Source organism: Pavona decussata, unplaced genomic scaffold (genome assembly GCF_977016875.1).
Source record: "Pavona decussata unplaced genomic scaffold, jaPavDecu1.1 SCAFFOLD_165, whole genome shotgun sequence".
Taxonomy (NCBI): domain Eukaryota; kingdom Metazoa; phylum Cnidaria; class Anthozoa; order Scleractinia; family Agariciidae; genus Pavona; species Pavona decussata.
In genome coordinates, this window is record NW_028145576.1 from 378,198 (window position 1) to 391,691 (window position 13,494).

The following is a 13,494-nucleotide window of genomic DNA, read 5'->3' on the forward strand; positions in this document are numbered from 1 at the left end:
AATTACAAAAACGTAAGCATTAAATCTGAATGAATTAGCTAATTTAAACTTAAACCAGTGCACCATCAAAGTAAGAGGGGTTGGTTCTAAAGAAACTGTGTTACTGCGTTGGTGAACAGTGGAAAAACTCAGAATGATTGGTTTTATCAACAGAGTTGATAATGTATTCTGGCCACAGCACTGAGATTCGATTGCTGACGTTTCGGACGTTATCCCTTCGTCGGAGCGAATTAATGCTGATTTTTACTTCTTCTACTGTAATTACAATTTCTTTTCCTTCCGCAATCTCAGCATTGTGTTTGGTGAGATTTCAAATGTACCATTTAAATGATTTGAGCCAAAACTTAATATCTTAAGTCGGCAAGTTATGATTGTCTGAGTGAGTGTAATCCTGACAAGGACCGTTGTTGATGACATTGGCATTTCAAAAACCTGAGTGGAATTTATCATCCAGTAAAGCGTAATATTTTTGCCAACGATTATGACTTTCTCACAGGTTGTCGACAAGTACCTTGTCACCTGAAATACTGTAGTCCTTTTGAGGCTTAAGATCAGCTGGAAAATCGTTCTTAACCCGCTTACAGTCATTTTTTTTTTTTTTTTACTGAAAAGTTCCAGATCCAGTTGCATTTTTTCCTCTGAATGGCTCGTTCGGAACCGAGGAGGTCAACAATCGAGTAGCCCGAGGCATTCCAAGTTGGGTTAGTCTTGCTCCAGGTCCTGACGGTAACGCTAACGGCTCCTATGAGTTTAAAGGAACATTTAATAGCTCCATCAAGTTTTCCAACCTCCCTGGAGGACCTTTAGATGTGCGTTACTCAATGACGGTGTTATGCTGGTTGTACTACGATAACCAAGATGGACCTATCTTCACTTACTGGACAAGAGGTAAATATGGGGTAGTGATACGGATACACAATGGGAAATTCTTTGCCCATTTTAGAAATCGAAATCACTCGGAAACGGTCCGCCTTCAGAGGTCCAAACTCAGTCCTGGCTGGACTTTTGTTGGCGCGTCCTACGACCGCTCGTCTGGCGAGGCCAAGTTGTGGGTCGATGGAGTCGAAAAAAAGAACCTAAACATTGGAACAAATTTCGACCTCGGGACTCAGGACAACGTCACAATGGGAGTGAGGAAGCAGTCTGACAGTTACTTCAAAGGCAGGATTACCCAGATGCAGGTGTTCAAGCTAGCCTTGACTCAGGAACAAATTAAGGCCATAAAAGAGCACATTAATCGTCCAGGTAAGAATGTCATTTTTTGCTCAAATGACAAAACGGGATAAGAAAAGGCTTACTTGGTGTGTTAACACAATGTGTATTGTGACATTTTTAATCGGTTGGCCGTAAAGTTGATAATTAATAAAAGTTTAACTGAAAAAAAAGGAGCGACGGGAACAAAGAAACTGAGACAGCTAATGAAAAAGTAGAGAACAATAGCCCATAATACATCCAAGCAAGAGACTCAACACAGAACTCAGTGAGCACATTTGGCAGTTGAAAGACACTGAAACAGATTTTTAAATATCTTGGAAGATATTAAAGCATGCTACTCCGTACCACCCTGTTTCCAACCGATATAATTTGTGCCTATGGGAGAAGTATTTTATAATTTGCAGACCTGATTTATCCACACTGAACAAACGAAATGAACTCATTACTTCCTGTAGACACGCAAACAAATTTCTCCTTAAAAATTTAAAGCTGCCACGTAATTAATCCCATTTTAACGCGTTTTTTTTTTTTTTTTTTTTGTTTATCCTTAACAGAAACCATTGTAAACTCAAACTTTTCATTTCCGGTCATCTAAAATATATGTATTTGTCAGTGTCACGCTTACTTCCATTGCCACGCGGATTTAAGCGCCTATTGTTTAGAAGTAGAAACCACTGTAATCTACTACTTTTCCACTCATTCAGTTTACATTTTTACCAGCTTTACGATGCAATTTTACATTTCGCTCTTTACCTGATGAGTGCCGGGTTGTGCGGTACGAAACTATATAGTAATAAATATGCCAAGTCAAATCTTCAGGTTACTTGGCATATGTATTACTATATAGTTTACATATATACAGCAAAGTAAAGGCTAACTAGTTCCTTGCATTCATCATATCCTAAAATAACCGGTAAAATTGAGGCTTTAAGCCCTTGTACTAACATCAGTTACATTGCTAGACAAAACAACTGTGATTTAGAAAAGTAGGGCTAGCAAAAAAAGCCCATATTTTCATCATTCGACTTATATTATTGTAATAATTATTTTATTAGCGAGTGTTTTAGCTCAAATTGTTCAGAACGGGTTGACGTTCTCCTTTGTATCATTAATCACTTCAGGATAAACTGTAGCAACCAAACAAACAAGAAAGGATGCCTCCAGAAGTTGTATTTTAGGAAAAAATCATGTCAGTTTACAAGTGCCACAAAGCGACGGCTAAATAGTTCGTTGCATTCATCATATCCTTAAATAACTGGTAAAGTTGTGGCTTTAAGCCCTTCTACTAATATCAATTACATTTCTTGACAAAACGGCTGTGATTTAAACAAGTGTTTAAGCTCAAATTGTTTATAACGGGTTGATATTCTCTTTTGTATCATTAATCACTTCGGATAAACCTTAGCAACCAAAAACACCAAGAAAGGGTTGTATTTTAGGAAAGAAATCATGTCACTTTACAAGTGCCACAAAGCAAAGGCTAAATAGTTCGTTGCATTCATCATATCCTGAAATAACTGGTAAAGTTGAGGCTTTAAGCTCTTCTACTAACATCAGTTACATTTCTTGACAAAACAGCTGTGATTTAGACAAGCAGGGCTAGCAAAAATAGCTTATATTTTCATCAGTTAACTTACATTATTTTAATATATGTCTGGATTTGTAAGAACATACCCCGAGAAATTAAGTGGCACTTTCCCTAAGAACGGTCCACTGCGTTTCGGGTCGAAAAAAAGTTTGCCCTCAAACTTTGCCCACTAAATCATCTTGGGTCATAAGTAAATGAAATGACTTTAGTTTTCGGAAATACGTTAAAATATATTTTTTTACAGGCCACAACAGTCAGAGCGTTCGAGGACCTAAATTCGAGCGTAGCGAAAGTAGGAAGTTGCATAAAATTGAAGAGCTCGGTGCTTGAAAACCACGAAACGCCACAAAAATTCATTATAATTCCTAAGTCAAGTGTTCCTTCAAAGGTATGAAATGCATGTCTATTTTGATTTGTTTTAATTTTTAGGGTCACAAAAATTAATATTATTAATCCTCATTAGAACGCTTTCTGAAAACCGGTGAAGGTACCCTGTCTTTGCCGGCATTTATTTCACAAGTCCAGACCGACCCTGACTAAATTCCAACTGAACTTTGCTAAACAGATGTTAGGAAGCATAGAAATATAAAAATACGTTGCACTTTTTAGCTTCCTTGACTACAGCGACTTCGTACTTTTGGTGCTTTTTCGAATGTGAAACCCGCATTATGCAAATGAGGTTGTTGATCAAATTCAAATTGTTGTAAATCAAAACATTCTTAATCGCTAAATTTCACCATTCTAAATTCACTACACCAAAAAGCACACAAATATAAAAGCAAAAACGGTTTTACCCGTTTAAAAATGCCTAAAACCCTGATGAATTATTTAGTCCTGATCTCTGAATGCTATGTAAAAAAATTGTAAACATTGAATATGCTAATTGCGTTGTGTGGGAAACTTAATCCTATGTTAAAGTAATCTTTCTTCTCGCTGTTTTCTACTGCCAATTTTCAATTGTTTTGAAAAGTGCTTTTGAAAAATTTGTACACGTTTTTAGTATAAAAAAAACTTGAAGAAATACTTCAGCTTTAAATGGATGAGCACACACTGTGACATGACCTGCATTGAAATCGACAACACTTGACTTTTTTTTAAATCAATGTTGTGTCACACTCTGGGTTATTTCTTGATTGCCTTTTTATTTGGTAAATGGCTACTAAAAGGACAATGCTAACAAGACCATCTTATTTTTCCCTTATCTACGACCAACGTATAGAATGATTTGATGAAGAAAGTTTTGTTTTGCCGGATATGGCATTTTAACGACATAACTCCTACACTGCAGAAGGTCATAAAGGTCATGGTCTTTTAACCCTCTCAGTTTACTTCCTGATTTTCTCTAAAATGATTCCATTCAGTTACGAATCAAAACATTTTTAATCGCTTAATTTCACCATTCTAAATTAACTACACCGAAAAGCACACAAAATAAAAAGCATAAACGGTTTCAATAGTTTTAAAATGCCTAAAATTTGTGAATTATTCTGTCCCGATTTTTAGATACTTTGCGGGGAATTTTAATGCAAATTAGTCTGTCTGCTAAACAGTATTTAGGTTTTAAGAAACCTATTTTCATTACTAATTTTTTCGTTCAGTATTACATTTCCCTGCTTTGCTGACGCCATTCAGTTGCTATTCATAGCTTGAAGGTCCTTTAAGAAATAAAATATGTCGCTGAGTTTGGCATACTGCCATCTGAAATCACAAAACACTGAAATTTACAAGTCACTAGAAGGAGGATGCCTGTACATCCCTCTACGTAAAGTGCCTTCCTCAATACATAGATAATATAAACTTCTGAACCACGAAAAAAATGATAGGTCGACTAGAAGTTGTTTGAGCCATTTATCTGTTGAAGTGCAAGTTGTTATTTTATTACAGTTCGAAAAAAAAAATTCCCTGTAGTAATGAGAAAAACTTGAATTCGCTTTTGTAAAACATGTGATTTATTAATTTTCAAAAGCTGGGCATTATCAATATGTTGCTCAAAATGAATTGATAGGATCTTGTGCATGAAAGTCGGAAGGAAAAAACTGTACAGAAAAGAAAAGATTTTATAGGAAGCGAGGGAAGGAGAATCCGTCTATCCGTCCGTCGCGATGCCACTGCACAAAAAATTGGATTTGCTCTTTTGTTGATTCGTATCAAAGATGAGGTCAAATATAATAACATTTTTGACAACACATTTGATGCGCATAAAAAATACGTCAAATATGTGACGCCTATGCATATACTTTTGACTCGAATCGAATGTGAGTTCAAATGTATTTAACCCCTACCTTTGACGCAGGTCAAATTGAAATCAAACAACTTTGACTCCGCCTTTGACGCGCTACAAAGGTGGATCAAATATGTGATATATTTACAAATATCTTTAATTCGAATCAAATTTGACTCCACCTTTGACGCGTGTGATTCAAATGCGGCCTTTGTCACTTGTGATTCGAATCAAAGGTAATCAAAGGCGACCTTTGACAGACTTTGACCACACATTTGATTTGCGCAAAGGCGTTTTTTTCGTGCAGTGTGCGTTCCGGTTGCAACCCCAGCGGACTCTGGTCATAGGTAGAGTTAGCTGTTAGCTTGCTCTGAGAGTTTCACTCCAGGCCCTTGGCCGCAAATGCTATAAAGCTTCTAACTTGCACTTTTTGTTGTAGATGATATTTCTAGTGTAATGCCTCATTGTTTCTGTAATTATTTTAAAGTCATTATTACTGAAAATTCAACACGAGCTCTCCTCCTAGTGAAGGAGAATCAAATCCCACATGCATTAAAGAGGATCGGTAAAGTATATTATTGCTGTGTTGTTTTTGTGTAAGTGTAATTTTAAAACTACTCCAAGCTAGTTGACAGGCAGTCCACTAAAATGCCATAAATCCTCGAATAAGTGCTCCCTCTCGATTACGCGAAGTTCTCTGTGATTATAATAAAAATTGTACAATTTTATCGTCTTTGGGGGGTTAAGACCACCCTCCCCCCCCCCCCCCCACAAAAAAAATTGCGTATTAAAACGAAATTGTACTGCAAAATCCCCCGATAAGAATGTTCATGAGGTACTTTCACATACGCCTCTTAGACTGCGTAGCGCAGTAGCCCGAACACGAGAAATAAGTCCGAAGTCAGTTCTAGAACTTTCCTTGAGTAATTTGACTTTCTTTTTGACCAAATACGATATTTGCAACAATTGCCGCAACCAACACAATGCTTCTATGAATGATACGCCTTAGATCTTACATGCAACTTCGGAAAAGGAATCTGTACAAACAACCAATCCAGGCTTGAGGTGAGTTATTTTGTAAAATATCTACCAACAAATGTAGGTATATAGAGAAAGACCGGACTATAAGATCGTCATGAGATAAATCATAATAACAACATGAGGGAAGGCCCTGCCATTGTGTCAAGAATCTTTTACTCCATACTGCAGGCCTCATTTACGCCGGTCTCTGTACAAACGGCTATCGCGTTAAAAAAATGGCTATAATGATCAAATTGAGCGGCATTTTCAGTGTCTACTTTTGGGGGGGGGGGGGGGGGGGGGTTGTTTGGCACGCATTGCGAGTCTCAGCAAACATATTGATAGCTACAATCTTGGACAACCAGCCTTTCTCCCCCCCCCCCCCCCCTTTTTTTTTTCCCAGTGATTGAAACATGGCACGTTTTGCTTTGTACGCGGATTCGTTCTGATTGATTTAGAGGGGAGGATGAGGGGCTAATTTTTCCCTTTATTTTGTCCAAGTTTGTAGGTCCTTGTATTCGCCGGGCCAAATATAAATCGACTATCAATATGGCTGTTCATAAATAAAGCTTCGAAAGTGAAAGAGAACAACTTCTCATTAATGAGGTAATTTGAGCCCGAAAATACCGAAAAAGCCATCTTCCGCATAGGATGTCCATATTTTAAACTCGACAAGAACAGGAACCAAAGATATTTTATTTGCTTATATCTCTCGCTTTTTCACTGTTACAAGGTAGGATTGTGTAATTGTTGGGCGGCGTCATTGCTCGTGTAAATTGAGCAGTCAAATTCGGATCTCAGATTCCAGAGGTTAGTAGTTACACGCCAGTAAGCTTTAATTATAAGGTGTTGAATATTGCTTATCTTGTATGAGAATAAAATGTAACAATGTATTCATAGCGGAGGTGAATGGAATCATTTTAGAGAAAATCAGGAAGTAAACTGAGAAGTTTAAAAGACCTTGACCTATGACCTACTTCAGTGCGGGAGTTATGTCGTTAAAATGCCATATCCGGCAAAACAAAACTTTCTTCATCAAATCATTCTGTACGTTGGTCGTAGATCAGGGAAAATAAGATGGTCTTGTTAGCATTGTCCTTTTAGTAGCCATTTACCAAATAAAAAGGCAATCAAGAAATAACCCAGAGTGTGACACAACATTGATTTAAAAAAAAGTCAAGTGTTGTCGATTTCAATGCAGGTCATGTCACAGTGTGTGCTCATCCATTTAAAGCTGAAGTATTTCTTCAAGTTTTTTTTATACTAAAAACGTGTACAAATTTTTCAAAAGCACTTTTCAAAAAAATTGAAAATTGGCAGTAGAAAACAGCGAGAAGAAAGATTACTTTTACATAGGACTAAGTTTCCCACACAACGCAACGGTGAGGGTAAAAGGAGGAAAGAGTTTGCGGAATGGTATGTGGAATGGCGTGCGGAACGGCATAATTATGCGAAATACGCTTTACGCGGGGAATAAATTAACTGAAGAGCGCATCCCGTTTTCACGCCAATTTTATATGAGCAGCAGTTTTTTCGATGTTGCGGACTATTAAACAACCAAACAACAGATCGAAGATTAGAAAATATACGCCTGGCATAGAACATGTCTGATCGCTGGTTAGGAAGTGACAGTGAAGAAATCGATGAAGTTTCGCATTCAAGGAACTAAAAATAAATTAAATTTCTAGTTGACAAAAAGAACGTGGCAGCGAGTAGCCTAGACAAAAAGCAACACCAGACTGGAGAAATAACATCAGTCCAAGGCCAAAACTATTATGTGAGAAATTTTAAATTTAAACTCGGTCATTTTATCAGACTCTTTGACGGTTACAATTTGTACAACTCATGGGAAAAATATGTTCTACTTTTTCTCACCTTACATTTTCGTCGAGCGACGAGTACGCACGTCACTGTAACTGTTGAGCTGCTGAGTTAGCTACCTAGCTATTTAATACGGCGATTCAGGTAGCTATAGTTCAGTTACGCGTTATCGAACTAAACATATCCGTCTTTAATTAAGGTCTTTCAGTGCTAGATGTCCCAACTTAAAAGGAGATTTAAAAGCGAAAAGCCCTAGAGCAAAAAAGCAGATGACAAGTATGATGTCTAATTATCGACACTGGTTGTTTGAAAGGTTGTGAAACTATTCTTATCACAAATGCATTTTGGTCAAATTGTTGTTCATTTTCCTGCTCATGATAAATGAATCATCGAGCATACAGGGTATGAGAATTGATCTTTTACCGAGGGTTAACAAAAATGTTTATTATTTGCCCTCGGTAAAGGATCAATCTTTGTCCTGAGAAGACTTCACGCTGCCACGTTATTTTTGTCAACCGAAGTCGCATGGAGTAAAGTGAACATGAAATTTAATTTACTACGGATTTACTCATAGTTCCTTGAATGCGAAAACTATAAACCGTTTTCATCGCTTTCTTTACCCTCACTTCTTCCAAATCAACAATCAGACGATCAAATCCTCGAATTGTTGTTAATATTTAGCAAGAGCCCGCAGCATCAAAAAAACTGCTGCTCTTATAAAATTGGCGCGAAAACATGACGCGCTCTTCAGTTAATTTATTTCCAACGTAAATCGTATTTCGCATAATTATGCCATTCCGCACGCCATTCCACACACCATTCCGCAAACTCTTTCCTCCTTTTACCCTCACCGCACAACGCAATTAGCATATTCAATGTTTACAATTTTTTTACATAGCATTTAGAAATCAGGACTAAATAATTCATCAGGGTTTTATATTTGTTTTATATTTTGGTGTAGTGAATTTAGAATGGTGAAATTTAGCGATTAAGAATGTTTTGATTTACAACAATTTGAATTTGATCAACAACCTCATTTGCATAATGCGGGTTTCACATTCGAAAAAGCACCAAAAGTACGAAGTCGCTGTAGTCAAGGAAGCTAAAAAGTGCAACGTATTTTTATATTTCTATGCTTCCTAACATCTGTTTAGCAAAGTTCAGTTGGAATTTAGTCAGGGTCGGTCTGGACTTGTGAAATAAATGCCGGCAAAGACAGGGTACCTTCACCGGTTTTCAGAAAGCGTTCTAATGAGGATTAATAATATTAATTTTTTGTGACCCTAAAAATTAAAACAAATCAAAATAGACATGCATTTCATACCTTTGAAGGAACACTTGACTTAGGAATTATAATGAATTTTTGTGGCGTTTCGTGGTTTTCAAGCACCGAGCTCTTCAATTTTATGCAACTTCCTACTTTCGCTACGCTCAAATTTAGGTCCTCGAACGCTCTGACTGTTGTGGCCTGTAAAAAATATATTTTAACGTATTTCCGAAAACTAAAGTCATTCCATTTACTTATGACCCAAGATGATTTAGTGGGCAAAGTTTGAGTGCAAACTTTTTTTCGACCCGAAACGCAGTGGACCGTTCTCAGGGAAAGTGCCACTTAAGCACATTTTGAAACTTTCTAGGCTGATGGAATATGCTAGTCCAGAACAAGACTTAAATTAGGACTCATCGCAAGAAAGCAAGGTCAAAAAACACTATAGAAGGCTTGTCTCTGAAATTAGACATGACACTGGCATTTCAGGACTGACATGAAACGGCCCATTTGTTGAGAAAACAAGCCGGCAAAAACTTTTTAACGGCACCTACGTACTCAGAAAATCTCACTCAAAAGCTGGTCTTTTTAGCGCTCAAGTTTAGCTTTCTAATACAGAATCGGCTTCATCAGAGCAAGACAGCGTTTCAAATTTATTTTTCATGTTTATGCTAGATTCATGCAACGACGCGAATCACACCGATCGAACATCTAGAAATTATTTATGACACTCGAGACCGAAAATCCGACCCAAAACCGCACTTCTCGACTAATCGATCACTAGCCTAACAATGCTACAGTTATAAGGGTGAAAAATATTCGAATAGCTTTTCAAACTCACCCTTTTTGAAGAGAAAATCCTTACCGATTCTTGCTCGTGTTTCGCCATTTGACTCAAGTCCCGGATGTTAGTTATTGTTTCATTTAGACATCATGAATTTGAACCGCAAGAAAGTTAGTTTGTAACTAACAGATGAATGACCACCCGAAGCCACAGGTCACCCAGACTAACGGTAAACGAAAAAATGGGCGATTCAATGTTCTCTTAGGATTCCTCTCACCCGGGAAACAAAAGAAAGGTAACAGTTTTCGAAGGGGGTACGTTGTTTCATTGCTCGGTTTATCAGTCATTTATACCAGAAATGCGATATTTGTGGTCATCTGCCTGTAAAAGAAAAAATAAAAAATAAAAAGAACTAGCTAAAGAATGTAGTGATCTTCATCAGTAAGTGTACTGATATTGTTTCAGATCTTATCCTTCCGGTAAAGCTCCTAACAACTCCCGGCGCGCAAAATTCGAGAATAGATAAATTAACAGGATTTTAGCACGGGAAAAAGAACGTTCCTAAAGGTATCGCTATCGTAATTGTTGCTGTCGTTGTTGTTACCTTGAGTATGCACTTGTTCAGTAATCAAACATTTTCGCATTTCACCCTGTGCTACCTCCTCAAATGTCCATGACATTGCATTGCGTAATGAAGGAAAAGCTGCCTGCAATGGAAGATAGACTGTAAGCGCCGACATTTTTTAGCCATTCTAACTAGTGGCAATCAGATTTAATATTTTTGTGTACTATAAACCAAGCAATACTTCACAAATGACTAAGCCGTCGAAGAAGATGCAGTCGTGATGAAATGCAACGAAAGTCGATCAAAGATTGGTATTCGACAACTGAACTGAACTGAATACGTTGACAGTTTGTGCAGTGTACATCGGACGTTACAAACAGAGCTCAAGCTTATACGACGAACGACCAGAGAATCGTGCCTAAATGGCCTTTTGACCTGTCTTTTACAGCATATTATTAGGTTAGAACATTTCGAAATGTTTTTCTATGTGCTTATTTTAACCTAATATGGGTTACGACATGTGCACGGACTAAAATTTGTCCGCCTCCCAACTTCATAGTTTACCGCGGGAGGTCAAATATTTGCATTTTTTACGGACTTTGAAAAGCTCTCTCCTTGCTCCTAATCACTTGCCCAAAGAAATTTTTACAGGAATCTTTTGACCATTCTTCTAACATTCAACCACAGGAGTTTAATCCATTTTAAGGTTTCGCACATAGTGAAAATTGATTTTATTCACAAAGTATTTTTACTGCAGTGAATTGTATTCCTTCGAAACTAAATTATTTCGTATACTCAGAACATCACAATATTTCCCAAAATCATTTAGAGATTGTATAATAGGATGAGAGTATTTTAAACGCAGTAGAATGATTTTTTTTGCACGCGAGTCTCTCAAACTTAGCGCCTCAAATGACGATTTTAATGGATTTTCGTTATTTGTATTTTTCTTAGAAGTAAAAAGATATTTTACCGAAAAAAACTTTGCAGTCATTTTAGTAATATCCTAGCCAATACTTCTACTTTAAAATAAATTACTGGGAGTGAATGGGAGAACTCCAGATCATAGGCACATTAATTCCTTTCACGAACAACCTCGCAGTCGGTAAGAAAACTATTATACGGCATTACATGACGTAATAAAATCTTACATTACAAAATACCAGACAACACAACCTATCCACAGAAGTTATATTTCTATATGATAGTGGTAATACACACATTACTGATAAAAATATACTATCACAAATAATTACGCTTTGCTTACTTAAATTTGTGAGGGTCATTATATTGCGGCACTCGATTTCTTCCTTTTTGTTGTTTTGTTTGCTCATGCGAAATTTGTTCTCTTTGAGGTTTGAAAAATTCACATTTTTAACATTACCATGCAGAAATTCGATCATGTGATTCGAGTCCGTGCTTGAATGAGGGAAGCTGTACTGATGAACCAGGAGGAGGCTACAGCTGCCAGTGCAACAGCGGATACGGTGGTGAAACATGTGAAGGTTTGTACGGGAATATTTCATGATGCTTGGAAACTAGCTAGAGTTTCCCCTATATCCAAAGAAGGTCTGAACACTGATCCTAGTAATTAAAGACTGATTTCAGTTCTGCCTGTTGTTAGCAAACTAATTGAAAGAGTTGTTTTTAACCAACTACATAATTGTACCAATGAAAATTATTTGGGGACTGGGGAATGCCATGGCGGAGTGTGAACGCTTCTAATATCGCTCCCGCAAAATTTGTTCTTGAGAGCTCTTATATATGGCCGAATTTTTAAGCAGACTTAAACGTAAAGAAAGGGGAAGAAGCAGTTCCACCGACAGCGAAACGTCATCTCCACAAGATAAAGAATTTGTGATACAGACGAAGTTGCAGCAGCGGACATGTCGAAGAACGTCGCCTCGAAGCTACAACTGATACTAGAAAAGCTTGAAATAATGGATAAGAAAATGGAAGGCGTCATAGAGAAAGTAGAGAGTTTAGAGAAGGCTATGATAGGCGTTCAGTCAGAAGTCACTGCCCTAAAGGAAAGAGTGGTATCGATCGAGGGCGCAATGAAAGAAATGGACAATAGCTTAAATTTTAGCAACACTGAAGTTGAGGAACTCAAAGGGAAAACAGACGAAAATCAACAGCAAATCCATGTCTTAAACGAGCGCGTTCTTTACCAGGAGGTGTACAATCGCAGAGCGAACCTACGCTTTCTTGGCTTCCCTGAAAATGAATTAGCAGAGCAGAATTCAAGCGAAGTGTTATATCGCTTTATAGAAAGAGAGCTGGAAATTGATGCTGCGCCGGATACTGAATTCCAGAGAATTCATCTGATCGGAAGGAAAAGAGCTGGGTTATATCTCGACCAGTCATCGCACGTTTTCTGAAGTATCCCGACCGGGAGCGTGTTTTCAAGAAAGCTTGGAAAGAAAGGATGAGCTTGAAGTTACAGTATTTGCAGACGTGCCGAAGGAGATTCAAGAAAGTAGTAAATAACCATGGCCACGCCATAAGAAAGTAAGGGAAGAGTGTAAATCAACTTATTTCAGTAGGAAAGAGCCGAACAAATTGTATATTGAAGGGCGTTTTGTTGCTCCTTAAAATGCTTCCTTTAATTTAACTTATCAAGCTAATATCTAATCGGTTGCAGTTTCTGACCATTTGGCCATAAATCAAAAATATAGATATATATCTCTTTATTCAAGTTGCGGAAGCCTTTTTTTTGCATAATCACAAGTCCAGGTAGTATCAAATCCCATGGGCTGCGTAAAGGATACAAATACCCGCAGCCTTTTGTACCTTATTATTGATATTGGTGTTAATTGTTGATGTGTGTGTGTGTGTGCACTCACCGTTGCACACTTACGGGGACATTCATATGAAAACACACCAGGAAAGTGGGGACTGTTCAAATTATGGGGACATTTTCGAGTCCCCACGGAAAAAGTCCCCTAAAATAGGTAGTTCTTTGAAAATAGACCACCATAATGAGGACCCCTGAAGAGTCCCCACAAGTTGG

General features: G+C 37.6%; 1 protein-coding gene across 1 annotated transcript in view; it reads left to right on the forward strand.

The window, feature by feature from the left end:
- Positions 1–13,494, forward strand: part of LOC146464328 (uncharacterized) — an 89,921-nt gene that overhangs the window by 15,849 nt on the left and 60,578 nt on the right. The window contains exons 6-7 of the mRNA XM_085129933.1: positions 613–1,245; positions 11,873–11,986. Of these exons, the coding sequence (XP_084986059.1) occupies positions 613–1,245; positions 11,873–11,986 (747 nt within the window). The remainder of the gene's footprint in view (positions 1–612; positions 1,246–11,872; positions 11,987–13,494) is intronic.